This window comes from Echinococcus granulosus (assembly GCF_000524195.1).
Source record: "Echinococcus granulosus chromosome Unknown EG_S00045, whole genome shotgun sequence".
Classification (NCBI taxonomy): Eukaryota; Metazoa; Platyhelminthes; class Cestoda; order Cyclophyllidea; family Taeniidae; genus Echinococcus; species Echinococcus granulosus.
Genome location: NW_020170425.1, coordinates 247589 through 262457, shown reverse-complemented (window position 1 = coordinate 262457; position 14869 = coordinate 247589). Strand labels below are relative to the sequence as shown.

General features: G+C 41.1%; 2 protein-coding genes across 2 annotated transcripts; one reads left to right on the top strand and one right to left on the bottom strand. All coding sequences in view use genetic code 11, as the record gives it.

The window, feature by feature from the left end:
• Positions 1 to 1071: 1071 nt before the first annotated feature.
• Positions 1072 to 2613, top strand: EGR_05743 (Nucleosome assembly protein 1-like protein; the record flags this gene model as incomplete). Its single annotated transcript, XM_024494992.1, has 5 exons — positions 1072 to 1234; positions 1410 to 1999; positions 2082 to 2156; positions 2447 to 2467; positions 2536 to 2613. The coding sequence occupies 5 exons, from the start codon at positions 1072 to 1074 to the stop codon at positions 2611 to 2613; spliced, it is 927 nt and encodes a 308-aa protein (XP_024350585.1).
• Positions 2614 to 3422: 809 nt separating this feature from the next.
• On the bottom strand, positions 3423 to 14626 carry EGR_05742 (Polypeptide N-acetylgalactosaminyltransferase 5; the record flags this gene model as incomplete). The annotated part of the gene is made up of 11 exons (XM_024494991.1): positions 3423 to 3499; positions 3720 to 3798; positions 4552 to 4806; positions 5188 to 5327; positions 6016 to 6288; positions 6792 to 6959; positions 7804 to 8073; positions 10513 to 10727; positions 12734 to 13019; positions 14376 to 14473; positions 14538 to 14626. 11 exons carry the CDS (start codon positions 14624 to 14626, stop codon positions 3423 to 3425), a joined length of 1950 nt encoding a protein of 649 aa, XP_024350584.1.
• Positions 14627 to 14869: the final 243 nt, after the last annotated feature.

Below are 14869 nucleotides of genomic sequence, written 5' to 3'. Positions count from 1 at the left end.
ACTCAAAAGCGGTTTCGCTGTGGAGTTACTTTAGAATTAGTCACTGTACCACATTGGGTGGCTGGCGTCTAGGCAAAATCGGTAACCCGAATACCTTTCGTGTGCTAGGTACACATAGGTAATCTGCTTTGTGCATCGTGTCTTCAGTCAAGTTCAGGGAGGTTTTAGTCGCTCTCTCTTGCCACTTTACTTCTGAATAGTCGTGGTCGCCTTGGGTCTTGAGGCATATGACGTGGGATTCGTTGCTATGGTGAAAATAAGTTTTTTTTGGCACTAGTTAGAAAAATCAAGGGAGTTTTTAAGTGCGTATATTGCAAATAAGCCCGAAACCCTATGACTTGTGTTGCTTATTTGTCGAAAATTCTACAGTTAATATCAGTAACTACTGCAGATTCTACTAAACGCCTTCCCTTTATTCTAATAATTTTTGACAATTTTTGATATTGTGTAACATTTTTAGCCCTTTTAGGAAATACCTTATTTTCGTAAATACATGACCGATTTTAATATTTAGTACTTACTTTGGTTTGATTCTGCCTTTTTATCACAACTCTAAATTTACCTGTGATGGTTTTAGGTAGCTCTAAATGTGTGACTTAACAAAACTTGTCATGGAAATCGCCTTTGTTACGTTAGTCTATAGATCCTTTTTTTAAATCACCGTAAATGGTACCACTATTTCAATTGGTGCCTTCACGCTGTTCGTTTGAGTCGCAGGGTAGTCATGGTCGATGGGAATAGGTAGGTTTGGTCTAAGACTGACGTTGTAGGGACACTAAGGGAGGTGAGATATGACCTTTTTGCAATATAAGTACCAGCTGGGGATGATGCCACTGAGGTAGAAGATAGTTCTCTGGCTGAAATAGATTACGATGAGAAGAAACGTTTTCTGGTTGATTACTTAAGGCAGAGCTAGTATTTTCTTACCATTTTCTTAGGCTTCCTAAGCCAATCAAAAGGCGAGTAAATGCCTTAAAGAACGTTCTTCATGACTATGTTAAGATTGAAACTCAATTTTACCAGGAAATTTTTGAAATTGAAAGAAAGTTTTTGGCACGCTATGATGTGTTTATGGATAAGGTATTCATTTTCCAAGTGGCGCCTAAAATTTTCCAGCGTAGCGCCATTATATCTGGGGAAATCGAACCCACTGATGAGGAGTCGACCTGGAATTATTGTCAAGAGGATGAGTTAGCCGAGGACCTCACTAAGCAGCACATCGAATTACAAGAAGGTCAGTTAAACCTTATTTATTCAGATCTCTTCTTTTGCAGTTTGTACAAGTGTATGTTTCCCTTGAAGTGAATTGTTTCCATTTTTTGATAACCAAGTATTAATTTAGTTCATCTTTATTCACCAAGCAGCCATCCTTTTGCTCTAGCTCTTTGTCTTTTTTCCGTTGAATATAGATTTTAAACCTGAAGATACCTCAAGCTGTAAAGGGATACCGAAATTCTGGCTTAAAGCGATGCTTCACGCTTCTCCTACGGCGGAACTGATCAAGGAAAAAGATCACCCTATCTTAGAGCACCTAACTGATATTCGAATCAACTTGAATACTGGTGATTCCGAAATGGGGTTCACCATAAACTTCTACTTCTCTCCAAACGAGTATTTTAATGAGGAAGTGCTCTCTAAGTTCTACTACTTCGATAACAAACCACCTTCCGAGAATCCTCTTCTGTATGATGGTCCACAGATCGTGCGAGTTCGAGCCTCACCTATTACTTGGAAGCCCGGGAAAAATGTAACCGTCAAGTTTATGAGAAAGGTAAAGAAGCACAAGAATCGCAAAGAGGTCCGCACAATTACGAAAACTGTGAAACAGGATTCTTTCTTTAATTACTTCGATCCTCCTTATGAATCGCTAACCGATGAAGATCTGGATGAGGATACTGCGGAGTTACTACAGGAGGATTTTCGCATCGCCAACTTCATGCGAGATGTGTTGGTCCCCCGGGCTGTTTTGTTCTTCACTGGTGAGGCTGTTGAAAGTGATGTAGGTTAACCTGCTCTCCCGAGCGTGTTGTTTTTATGTAAGTCGTTTTTGTCGTAATGAGCCTTGATTCATTTTATCGTAGGATGAATGTGATGATGAAGATGAGGACGATGATGATGTTGATGACAGTGACGATGGCGACGACAATGACAGTGATGTTAGTCGAAGTTTTAATCATTAAGTAGTAATGAATAGCAGTAGACTTTACCGTGGGATACTGAAAGACCTAATGCTTTCACTCATGTTTAAAATTGCCTTGGGAACGCACTACAGGGGAAGGTAAATAGTAACGAGCGATTGAAGCTACTCATTCCCATTGATTCGCTTCCGCCTGTGTGGCCCCTCAGTCTTCGTCACAGCTTTTTAGGAACCAGATTTTCGCGACACCCACATTCATTGAATACCTTTCAAATGAATCCCATGCTTACCTATTTCATTTGCTTTTAGGAGGAATTTCATCGTCAAAAGGTAGATTCATTTTTATAGTGTAAAACTTGATCCTTTTGACCATTGGCAATCTGATTTCTTCCTTCTAGAGTTATCGCAACAAGAAAGGAGGTCATGGCGACCTTGAAAAAGCCTCCGATGAAAAGCCGGAGTGCCAGCAAAGCTGAGTCAGATCCACTAACTTGGTCCCCTCCAACACATGATTACATGCTTTTTCAGTAATAGAGCATTTAAACCCACCTACTTTTAATGTTGACCAATTTCGCAATTCACAACGGTGTTGAGGAATTTGTAGCGAAATGCGATAGTGTTCCTGTCGCAGAAGACCGGCGGCTTCTGCACTGGGTATGAACAATTGGTAAGTTGTGAATGCTAGTTTTGAGGGAACTTACAATCCACGGTTGGCACGTAACGACGGAGTAAGAATAGCGTGCAATTTGGGGGGGAGCTCTTGTTATTTCTAAGTAGTGGAGGTTGAGGTTACTCCGCGTGCACCACGAACTACCATGGTAGGGATGTCGTTGGTGGAACCAACGGCTCGTATCACTCAAGATTGTTTGCCTCACACTGCATGGACCGGTGCCATACAAGTCGGTTTGCTAACCTGAAGTTCTGGCCTTGCGTAAGCGCATGCAGGTGGAGTGGGGTGCATTTTGTGCAGCTGTGGGATGGTGGTTTTCACTCGTAGAACTCGACCCAAACATCATGAAGTCGAAGAGGTGGCCTGACATTTGCCACTGGTTAAGTGCACTTTAATAAAATTACCGCATACTCGAGGGGTCAACCTGGACGTACATTCGGAGGTTACAAATTTCGGACCACAAAGGGCGGGAAATGGATGAATAAAAATACATTGATAAAAGGCAGGCACGCAAGAGTCTCATTAATAATTCGGAAGACTTTTGCAGAAAGACGCGCGTTACTGGTTACTTTTCCGTGGAACAAAAGGAGGGAGAAGTGCATCAGATGACATTCACTATTGGGTTCGGGAAGTCTGATTGTAGAAATGGGGTGGTAATTCCCAAACGAATTCGTCGCTTGTGGCACAATTGTCTAGGCGCGAAAACGGTACGGTGGGAAGCATAACATAATGTTAGTGAATGGTGAGGTGATATTGCTAGTCACTATTGGTATTGTCAGGCTTCTTATGCCACTTTCATTACCCATTAAGCTAGGTTGACATTTCTGTCAACTTATGAAGATAAATAAGGCAACTTTTCAGTTTACCTCAACATTTTCACTACCATTGCTGAAAATGAAGAAAAGAACCCACCAAGAAACAAGGGCAGCTCTCGCCGTGTTGTGTCCACACGAACACAAAGGTTGGAGTAGACGTGAAGGATATGCTTTGTCTAAATGCAGGGTACAGTTAAAAAAATACAAGGTTGTAAATTACAAACAACAAATATTTGAGCTCAAACACCTCTATTAGACTGTCAAGCAATAAACAGACACCTTAATAGACGTTATTCTCAAAGTAATCTAGCTACCTTCACCTACTTATTCAAAAGTGAAAAAGAAAACAGAAGACGCTGGGATTGTCTGTAAACTCAGAAATACGTTGTCGTCGATCTTCTAGAAGCTTCAATTGATAGCTGCCTAATCGGGCCATATCCAGCCGAGGTGTACCCTGAATGCACTGCCAACCACTCAAAGGCCAAGGCTAATCAGCTACCACAAAAAAGCATAATTGAAATCGCTTTAACGCATACCCTCTGCATCACAGCTACCAGGTGAGTACACGCTGACCGTACCTCCTTTGTGCGCCCACTACATCGTGGCCAGCAAAGACATCCACCCCGAGGCCTTTACCTATCACCTATCGGGCTGGAGGCTTCGATAGGATCCAGGAGCTCGTGCGTAAAAACTAAGTCATTAAATTGGCAACCCAGTTTGTACCGGTCGTCAACGTACTTATAACTGGTGTCGATCCCCTTTGGAACAATAGATTCAAAATTTTGCTCTTTTTTTGATTCAGTAAAAGGGTTACCAAGTATACAACACATATGTTTAGATTACGCATCAAGAAGTTGGCTTGTGGGTTGACCCACCGACGAGGTATGGGTCCACTCACACCCAAATGGTGGAAGAGCGAACCGACCTACCTGCTCATCGTAGACGAACTTTTGGAAGGCACCGGCGTCACCGTCACACTGACCTAGAATGAGGTTGTCGTGGATGTGCCGTGCACCCAAGCAGCCCACAGAGGCAGTCAGCTCGCCTGCTGTGGACACCGAGAAGGTCTGCTGTGCACTGCCACCACTACCACTACCAACACCGCGACACGCCACCGCGGCGATCATCTGACCCTTACGCCCACCGCCAGTATCGAAGCACAGTTCGTGAACTGGGTTCCGTATCTGTGGTGTGGTGGCAGTTAACAAGAAAATTTTATTAGTTTACAGCATAAACCATAGTCTACTCATCCGTGTTGGTGAGAGGCTTGAGTTCGAGCAGAAGCCGTGAGTAACGAGTGTTTAAACTTTACACTACAATGTTTGAATTATGGAATGCACACTTTTGGGAAGCATTCTTTCACCCACATTGTATTTTTTTGCAGCATTATATGCGCCTTCCAATAATACGGGCACACTTTCTAGAGGACACTTTTACTAGGCTGATGGTGTGACCCGAGTATGACAAGATGTAATGATAAACTCAAGATGTTCTAAAATATTCCAAAAACTAAAACACGACTGAACATCAACGTCGGGTTAGCAAACAACGCGAATCGCGCGCACCTGGCCAAGCCGTGTGATGTGTGGCCGTATGTTGGATTCAGGAAAGATGTTTCGGAGGTACCAGGAGAAACTTTTGCACTTGAGGCGTCGTCGGAGGGCAATTCTCTCAGACACATCACCGTATTCAAATGTTCGTAGAGCTTTTTTGTGAAAGAAAATACAAACAGCATGGGGTACATAGAAATCGAACAGTCATGGCCAACGGACATAGACGTGCGATATCAGCTCAAGGCCACTCAACAAGAGTATAAGCAAGAGTTCTGGTTTGAGTAACTTTACCACTACTCACCATTCCGTTAAAAACCACATGACACCCCACTTCTAGACTCGAGACTAAATAAGCGTTGTAATGAGAACACTAGAGCAAATCACAAATTAATACGTCGATGGGACATTCCGGAAAGCACAGAGCAGAGAAAATAGGTTCAAAACCATCTATTGATAGGCTTTGTATTGTCGATCAACCGCAAGCAGTAGAATACCAACATCATTTTCATTCTTTCTAAGTAAAACAAGGTCATGTATAGACCAAGCCATTCAACAAGTTTTGGGGATAATAACTAAAAGTGTAACGTATCTGCTCCGACATTAAACTGCTAAGGCGCTGTACGCACTCTACAATATTTTGGTGCAGGCACATTAAGGGTATTTTAGCTACGAAATAGAGAGGAATAAACGGGTCCATATTGAGACCGATTTACTGCGAAGTGGTAAATATCAAATACAGAGATAGATGAGAGCTATTAGTTAATGAGCCTTTTCTTCGCAACCAAATTGTGAACGCGATCGTGAGGTGCTGATAGACCAGAGAGGAGGCGGACGACTAACAGGGGTCAAGGGTGAAGGGCAACTCGATGAACTCGTCTAACCAGACGCGGGCCGTACGGACGCGGTTACGGTGGAGGACGTGGGTGACACCGCCAGGCCATGAGTACGGCGAGACCTTACGGAAGACGTGGCCCACCCGACTGCAGGGTACGATGAGCAGCTCGCCTCCGCACTGCCACACGCGCAGCGACATCTCCACGTTCTCACCGCCCCACACCTCCATGCCCTCATCGTAGGCGCCCAGCTGTGATAGAGGGCAGGAAAACGAGTAACCTCAACAGGTATTTTACGTCATGGTATGAAATACCTCTAGTAGGAACACACAACGGTCACACAGTCTTTGAATAGGTAGCGAGCAGAGGATTAAAGATTTTCTTTCAACCCAAGCAGATACAAGAGACTTTATTGATTTAAAGCGGTAATGACAATGCAAACGTCCTGTAAACTTAAGGAATTAAATTAACTGAACGAAGTTGTCTAAGATTAAATTACACCAAACTTTGTTTAATAATTTTTTTCAGGCATAGCTATTACATTTCCTGAATGAAATAATTTTGAGTTATGAACTATTAAATGCCCATATGGATAACTCAACATAAAAGCGTCTAACCAACAAATATAACAGTAAGATTGTTACCCAAAATGACCTCGTAGGTCTTTTTCATTGAAATGCGTTACAAAAAAAGAAGTGAAACCGAGCCAACGAATTAAAAGCAAGTGAAAGTAGAATATTTTCAAACAAAGCGTCGCAAGTCAGCGCAAAAGATGAATGCTACTTGCTCTATAGAAGTAGTCTCGTCGAATGAGAAAAAGTCCACCGGCCATTGCAGGCGTGCGAATGGGCATGGTGGGGTTGTGATGGCGCCTGAGTTCCTCTCGGGGAGAGACGACATCCCAGTCGAAGAGGAGGTCCCAACCGAATACACCCCACGTCTTTTCCGTGCCTAGGATGCCAATGAGGCTAGAATCAATTTGATGTAGTTCACAAATACTCCGACGTTCACTGAGACCGTGCATCGTTTAGTTACAATAACACCTAAGTCAGTGAAAATTGATAAAGACCATTCTTCAAAAGAAAATTGTCATTTGAGATGAAACAAGAAATTCGGCGTAAAATATTACATGAAAAACAATGGAGGCTTAAGTATGAATAATTAAAAACAGATCCAAAAGATTGCCGCAGCTGTGATGTATGCTATGAAAATGCGTGCAAATTTCGGTATCTTCGCAGCATGCGAAGTAACATGCTGGAAAAAGATAACGCAAAGCCATGTACGGTTATTATGAACCCTGAGAAGTGCTAACACTGAATGATAGCTTAATCCCATCTTGTAACATGGTCATTACGTGTTTTTTGCACAAAATGAACAAAGCCACGGTGAAATCGGCAACTGCAATTCGTTTCAGTAAAAGTTAGGTGTGAAATGATTATTCCATAAATAACAAGAGCCAATAACTAGTACCGTAATTAAATAATAGGGATGTTTCGGACTACGAATTGGGAATGAAAAATTGCACAATATTTGCATTGCAGCGAAAGACCTGCTCTCACTGAACATAACTACACATATTTTTTAATCTCTCGCAGTTCAGCTACCTCTCTGGTTGAACTAAAGTGCAGTCTGTTAGTCTCTCCATACATTAATACTAAGCCTGCTTTCAGACTAGTAATATTTAAAAATACCCTCAGAGAGAACACGGATGCTATAGAGTGAATGTAAGCGAGGCTGTAAAATACCACCACAAAGTAAATTGATGGAGGGAGAGAAGGGGAAGGAGGATACATACTTTGGAGGTACTCGAAGGTAGTGTCGGAGATGACATCGATGGCAGGACAGACAACGGAATGAGGGTTAATGAAAACGTGGGCAATGAGGGGTTCCAGCCAACCCACGGTTACCTCGCAGTGGGCATCGAGGAAGGTGAGGGTGCTACCCCGCGCCTCCCATGCACCCGCGAGACGCGCCCGAATGAGGCCAGAGCGCTCGTGTAAGCGTAGCAGTCGTACCCGCGCTCCCAACGCGTCCACATAGGTCTCCAGGCTAGCACCCAGGTAGTCTGTAATTTACGGTCTGCGGATTTAGTCAAAAATCATTACTTCTGCATTGAAAATGTTTCCGAAATGGCGCCCATGTGTTTTAAATGGGTTATTCATTCACTCAGATCAAACACTGAAAATACTAGTTGAAAACTGCTATTACATCGATTTAAGTTTCCCTCTTTATTTTCTATCTACCGGCACATCCACCACAACTCTGCAGTCGAAACGCCTCCTATAAGTCTGCCAATTCCTTTGCATCATCACACCCATTGGCTACACCATAGTCAATCAGATGAGGATGGATGAAAGTGACGTAGTGAGTGACTGCATTGACGTTACCGCATTACACTCGAAGCCTTTTCCATCACCAACCTCCTGCTTATGAGTTGGATCTATCAAGATATTTTATGACTGCTCAGACGGCCGATAGTACTTGCTTTATTTTAATGCTCGAATCGGCGGCCACGATGTATGGGCGCACTCCCTCAATGTGGAATGCCCAAATTCGAGGAACCAAGCATCACCTACTGCCCAACTTGTACAAACGTAATAAGGAGAAAGCGCTTCCACGTTAGTACCAAAATATTTCGTGCGGTACTCATTCACTCCACCAGCAAAACCTTTCCTTTAGTAAAAAAAATAAACTTAATAAATGAGAAAATCTCACAAAAAAGCATAAAGACGTGCAGAGAACACAGGCAAATATAGCGTACATAGATAGTTGGAATAAGCAAAGTCAAACTAACACAGATGGCGTTAAAGTATCATTTTTTAAAAAAGGGTAATCAAAAATCGCACAAATTGCAAACGCAAGCAAATATGTGAGGCACCAGAAAAAGCATGACTACTAAGAAAAGACGTGATTGTGTGTAACAACAGCGAATTTTGGAACTACACACTGCAAGTATCCTCTTTCCTATTCCAAAACAGAGCCTTAAATATGAAACAACCTGTAAATGTTTAAAATGATAATCAGTTCACCTACCAAGCCGATACCCCTAATGGCGAAGAAGTTTAAACCGTTGAGAAAAAGTCTCCACCAACACCACGTATTAAAATAAGAACATCTATCTACCATATCGCAAATCTTTATTTTTTGGGTCGAGAACAATGACCATCTACTCTAAATTAAATGAAAAGGCGGTTTCATACCGTCTCAAGCCCACCTGTCTACGTTCAGATAATATAGACAAATCGTTAACTGAACGTGATATCAAATACTACAAGTTTCATCAGTTCTCGATGCAGAAGACGAATAAAAAGATTCGGAAAACAACATAAATTATGCGTAAGATATTCTGGATTTAGTCTCTTTTCATACAAATCCGAGAAATCGTTTTTTTTTTTTGGATGAGAATACAATTACACACAAACTATGACAATGTCAGTAAAGATATTTTAGAAAAATAGTGACTAAAAACAGTAGAAGCGCAAAAAGGCTGCAAGTCATTCCGAGATATTGATTAAACCTGGGGTTCAGTGCTATTAAGAAAACAGGAGTTTCGTCAGATGACTGAAAATAAGAACTGTGTTGTAGTCCTTTAGCACTCACAGTTTGAACGAATATGGGCATACTAGGAATGAGTCAAAAATAGAACAACAGCTATAAAATATGCAAAAATTAGGGTTGGAAAACAATACTCAGAAGTGAATTTTTTTGGGCTGTTATGTATGCACATAATTGCAATGAACCACAGAAACAAATGCCATAAAATGCTTGATAATTTCCCCAAGTTCATCAAAAGCTCGGAAGGAACCAGTTGCAATTGTTTTGCCAACAATTTACAGTGAGCGGTGCAGTAAGGAAAACTCTTTTGCTTGAATGAAGGGAGAACAGGCTGATCAAAAGTAACAAACCTACTGTCGTAAGCTTAGTGGTGCATGTAGAGGTGTTGGATCAGTGAAATCTACGTCACGCTAACATAAACAGAAAAGGTGATGACAAGGCCAGAGCGCATGACTATATTGAACTAAATTGTCAACGTGGTGTTGTGCCGGTTGTGATAATGTTTACAAACCCCAACTTATGCGCTTAATTTTTTCCGTCTATTTGTCCATCATACATTCAAAAACAGAGCTGCTTAGTGTAAACTAAAAATGGTAGAACTGTTACTTAATATCAATAAGTAATCAATCGGGAAGAAAGTTGAATTCCAATAGAGTTAACAAAAATAGGAAATATTGACAGTATAACTAAACTACCACCCTATCCGCGCCATTTTAGCAAATTCTTCGCACTTCCCTTCTTTCGGCAGTAAGAATCCAGATTTTACTCAACGAAATATAAAATTATTCCTTATTCAATAACATTTTTAACCTGCCCGTTGCATAAAAAAACAATCTAATAAATGCATAATTTTATCAAACCATCATCAATGTCACTTTGGAGAATGCAAAAACACCTCTAAATAAAGAGGAAAAACGAAAAAATTCGTGGTGATGGAGGTGGAATAAACCATCAAAATGTAGAATCATCAAATAAAATAACTTACCGCGATCACTAGCGTCGTCAACGAGAATAACCTCCTGCAGTAATTTCGGTGGTGATCGATTGAGGACGGAGTGGATGGTGCGGAGGAGGGTGGACCAGGCCTCATTGTGGAAGACGATAATCACACTCGTGTTTAGACCCGACTTCTCCGCCATTTTCGCCAGGTCACTGTCTCGACATCTGGTAGAAAAGGTGGCAGGCACACACTACCCATTTGTACTCTTTTGCCCGGCTATTAACAAGACACAGGGATCTAGTTTTGCGACGCTATGGGAAACAAAATTATTACAATAGATTTTTAACTAAACTCAGAGAACACTTATAGGAAAAGGATGGAAACTGGCGTTTGACCAGTCTGTCAGTCAATCATTTTATGTGGCTAATAGTCTAATGCGGTTAAAAATTAGCCAATTTGCCTAAGATTGCATTGATAGCTTTTCATGTTTGTTCGATAGGCAAATAAAAGTTAAATATACGAAATGCTGCGAAATGATGTACCCCAGCCTCGTAACACAAAAATTATCTGAAAATACTTTGTTACAAACATTTAAACAGCTTAAACAGAACAACAAAACTGGGTTGTTGAGGGATCTGCTCGACAAAAGCATATATTCTTCAAAATGGGGAAATTGCCTTCAGACATGTTTTGGTTACCAGAGTGTAGTTAGGTGCGCATGAACAACGTGCAATTTTAAATTCACCGAAAAAGCCATGGACGAAAGAAAAGATGCGCAAACCGGGTAGGCGACTTGTGCAGTTCAATAGGCACGCAAGATTACGTTGGGGGAGGGGGGAAGGGGAGGATATTAATCATCCACGGATCACAGACGGAATTGGTGAAAGAGTTTTCACAATACCAAACACGCAGCAGTGAAAAACGAACCCTAGGGGGAGACGGTTGGGTAGTTTTTACGCGTTTATCATGCAACGAAGGCGGTGCTGCAGTCACTAATGTAACAAAAAAATGAACACAAAATATTTGCTTATGGAAAAAAGACAAGAAAACAAAGTCGAACAATGAAATAAATAATACTAAGGCGAACGACCGAAAACAGTTGTGAAATAAACACATTGCAAAACATTAGTCAAAATCAAAATTCAAAATTTTTTAAAAGGAATTGGAGAATTTAGAACAGAAGGGCTCAAAGTTTACAGAAAGTTCTGAGTGATTTTGAGAGCTGTGGAAAACAAAACTCAAGGCATAGTAGAAACAATATTTGTTTGGAATCGAATCGGTCACGATCACCAATGCCAACCAAGCAGTTTGGAATGGAAGAGCAGGAAAAGACTATGAATGCAATGATACAAAATAGGGAAGGAGCATTAAAAAGTCGAAAAAATTGCGGACAAGAAAGAAACTTCCCTCTTAGAAAAACCCACACCAGTCCCAATTCACTACAGCATTTTACAATTTTCTGACAAGAACTTTTACTGTAATAAGGAGCTGCAGGAAGCAATAATTTTTACAAAGAATATCGACCTCTAAAGGATATTATTAAGCCATAATGAAATTGGGATGCTTAGGAACCACTGAAGTGGGCCTGAAATTATGTTTAACTGGTGTCAAAACTACAAGATGGTTCTGGAGTAGTTCACAGACAGTTCACAAAGAAAATGTGTAGAATACTCATTGTTTCAAACAATTTTTATGAGATACTAGACCTAGAAGAGAACACCGCTGATATACAAATTGCCGCTTCTATTGGTAAACTATATATTACCGCTTCTGTTAAAAAAAAGTTACTTATAAAAGTAATCAGAATCATAAATATTGTACTGACAACATGGCCTCTATTTTTGAGGTATATTCAAAGAAGCCGTTTTGAGAGGAATTTAGACACTTAGAGTGAATTGCACCACATGGTACCTTGCCAAGGGTAGCAGTCAGGTAAAGCAGTAATTAGCGAAGGTAAATGCACGTCCCTGATGCAACACCAATCAAATTGACGGAAAAATTAAAACTGATGACACATTTTTAGAGCAATAGAAGGTTGATAGGAGCAGGTAATAATTATGACCAGGCAAATTTTGCCAAAGTCAGGCCTCTCATGAAAAAACGGGCGAACTGCATAGCCGATTTGACTTAAGACTTAGGCAATACAAAGTGATGACTTCCAACACAGTAAATAGTGCAAACAAGAAAGCTACAATTTTAGATAATGAAAAGAGCAAGAAAATAAGCTTACGATGGGTGTCGCACGTCGGGGAGGGAGCGATTGACACTAATGAGATTACTAACCACAACATCAAACTGATTGAGGCCGAATTTAGCTTTCGAGTCGGCCATGAGGCTGGCGGGAAGACGAACAGGCTTACCGCCCTCGCCCAGAAGGGACAGTGAGCCGCCACCGCCACCCCCAAGGCGAGCAAGGAGCGCCGCCACGCCCCGACCACTCAACCCACCGAAGAGGCCACCCTGATACTGCTGTTTCTGAAGATCCTCCTGGTTTCCTTTCTCGGTCGCGTCGTCCGCTAGTGGGGAAATCACACCCGACTTAGCAATGTTGGCGGGTCAAATCAAGCAATAGGGTTACAACGGATGTCTAGAGTGAAATGTTCCATGTTTTGTGTTAAATCCAACGGAAGTAGTAAAGATTTGACCGAAAAAAAATTTACCACCAGTAACGCTAAAGGTCAAAAGACTGGAACAGAGTAGCAGGAAAGCCTTGTATAATTGCGAAGAAGTAAATGCTTAGATTCAAAGCCGGGGACTTGTACAGAGGTTTAAATATTTGGGGCCAAACATCATGCGAATAAACGTATTGGGGGTTATGCCATCCCTTATGCAACTACACACGACCCAATCACAAAAGTTCTGCAAGTAAGAAAGAGTATGTAGAACTGATAATGGATGCAGACTTACAGGGAGTTATCAGGAAATGCAAAAGAAAAAGCTGGGTACATATCCAGAAGATGGAAGTGAGAAGCACTATCTTTAAAACGAGGCCCTTATCGATCGATCTCATTGTTCAATACAAGCGAATGTTCCTGCGATCCTCTCCGAGTGCCGTCGAAGGCGTCAGATTACGAGCCTAGACAGTTAAGAACGATACACTTAATGCAAACCTACATTGTAGTACATAATGGGACGATCCTATGACAGTGACAAAACTAGTGCAACCTCCAGATATGGTCAAATAAGCAAAGGCTAACCTCTCAAAATGCGAATACAGTACCGCTTTAGATTTATTAAAGTGGACGACAATATTACAACCTAGACACTTTTGCAGGAACAGGAAACATGAAATCACAATAACGGGTTTGAATTAGTAAGATACTGGAAATTCATAAAATGCTTAACAACGTAGTTACGTATCACACACCAGTGGTCTAAAGCATGCGTCACAGCCATTTCAAATAGAAGAAAAGTACCTTCTTAAACACATTAAAATGTTGAATTTGAAGCTTACCTCCGGTTCGTGCATAAATTGTAATCAACTCCACCACATGTGTGACGTCTAAGTGCCACGTTCGAGACGCTTATGTTATTTTACGTTAAGCAAGGATAATTAGAGCGTACACATCTCTTTTCAAACAAGAATTGACGAAAAGCTCCCAATGAACACAAAGATGAGAATCCCCGTACTGAATTCTAGTGAGGATTTGAATATTTGGCAGCAACTTCAGCAAGCCGAACACACCAGGATGTCCCATAATTTACAATATGGACTTATACTAAGTTGGTACGCAATCACGACGCATCATTCGCAAAAGAGAGATCTATATCCGAAAGCTCAAAGAGCAACGGAACTACAAAGTAGGTTCTTACATGTTTATTTCCAGATATGACATGACAAAAACAAAAGGAAACTATTCAAATTAAGAAACAGTAAATACATATGTCCTTCAGGGTGATAAGGAGATAAAAGAGCATACCGAAACCCATGTTTTTATACAAAAAATGAAAACTGACGACCCACACGGGCCTCAACGAGCACTACACGAAGAAAGTCTGCGTTTTTTTTATAAACGATGTTACTTGAAACTCACGCAAAAGGCAACGTTAGGGCCAGCTTAGCCCTAGTCTGCACGCAATCAATGTGAGTGCTAGGCAAAGACGAAGCCTGCGATAAGCACATCAGAACCCATCAAGGACGATGCAAAAATCAACACTAACCGTTAGCCTTTAAGTAATGCGAAGCAGTAAAACAAATATATTTAGGCACTTTAAAATAAAAATTTTAAATAAGTTTGGCTATTTTATAATTACTTGTCAAGCTTTTGCCATGATAGGGCGAAATATGTGGCTCTAAAGGATGCAAAACATACTGCATTTTTAAGAATTTGTTAGTATATCACAGAATTTCTTGCCTTTAAAAGCA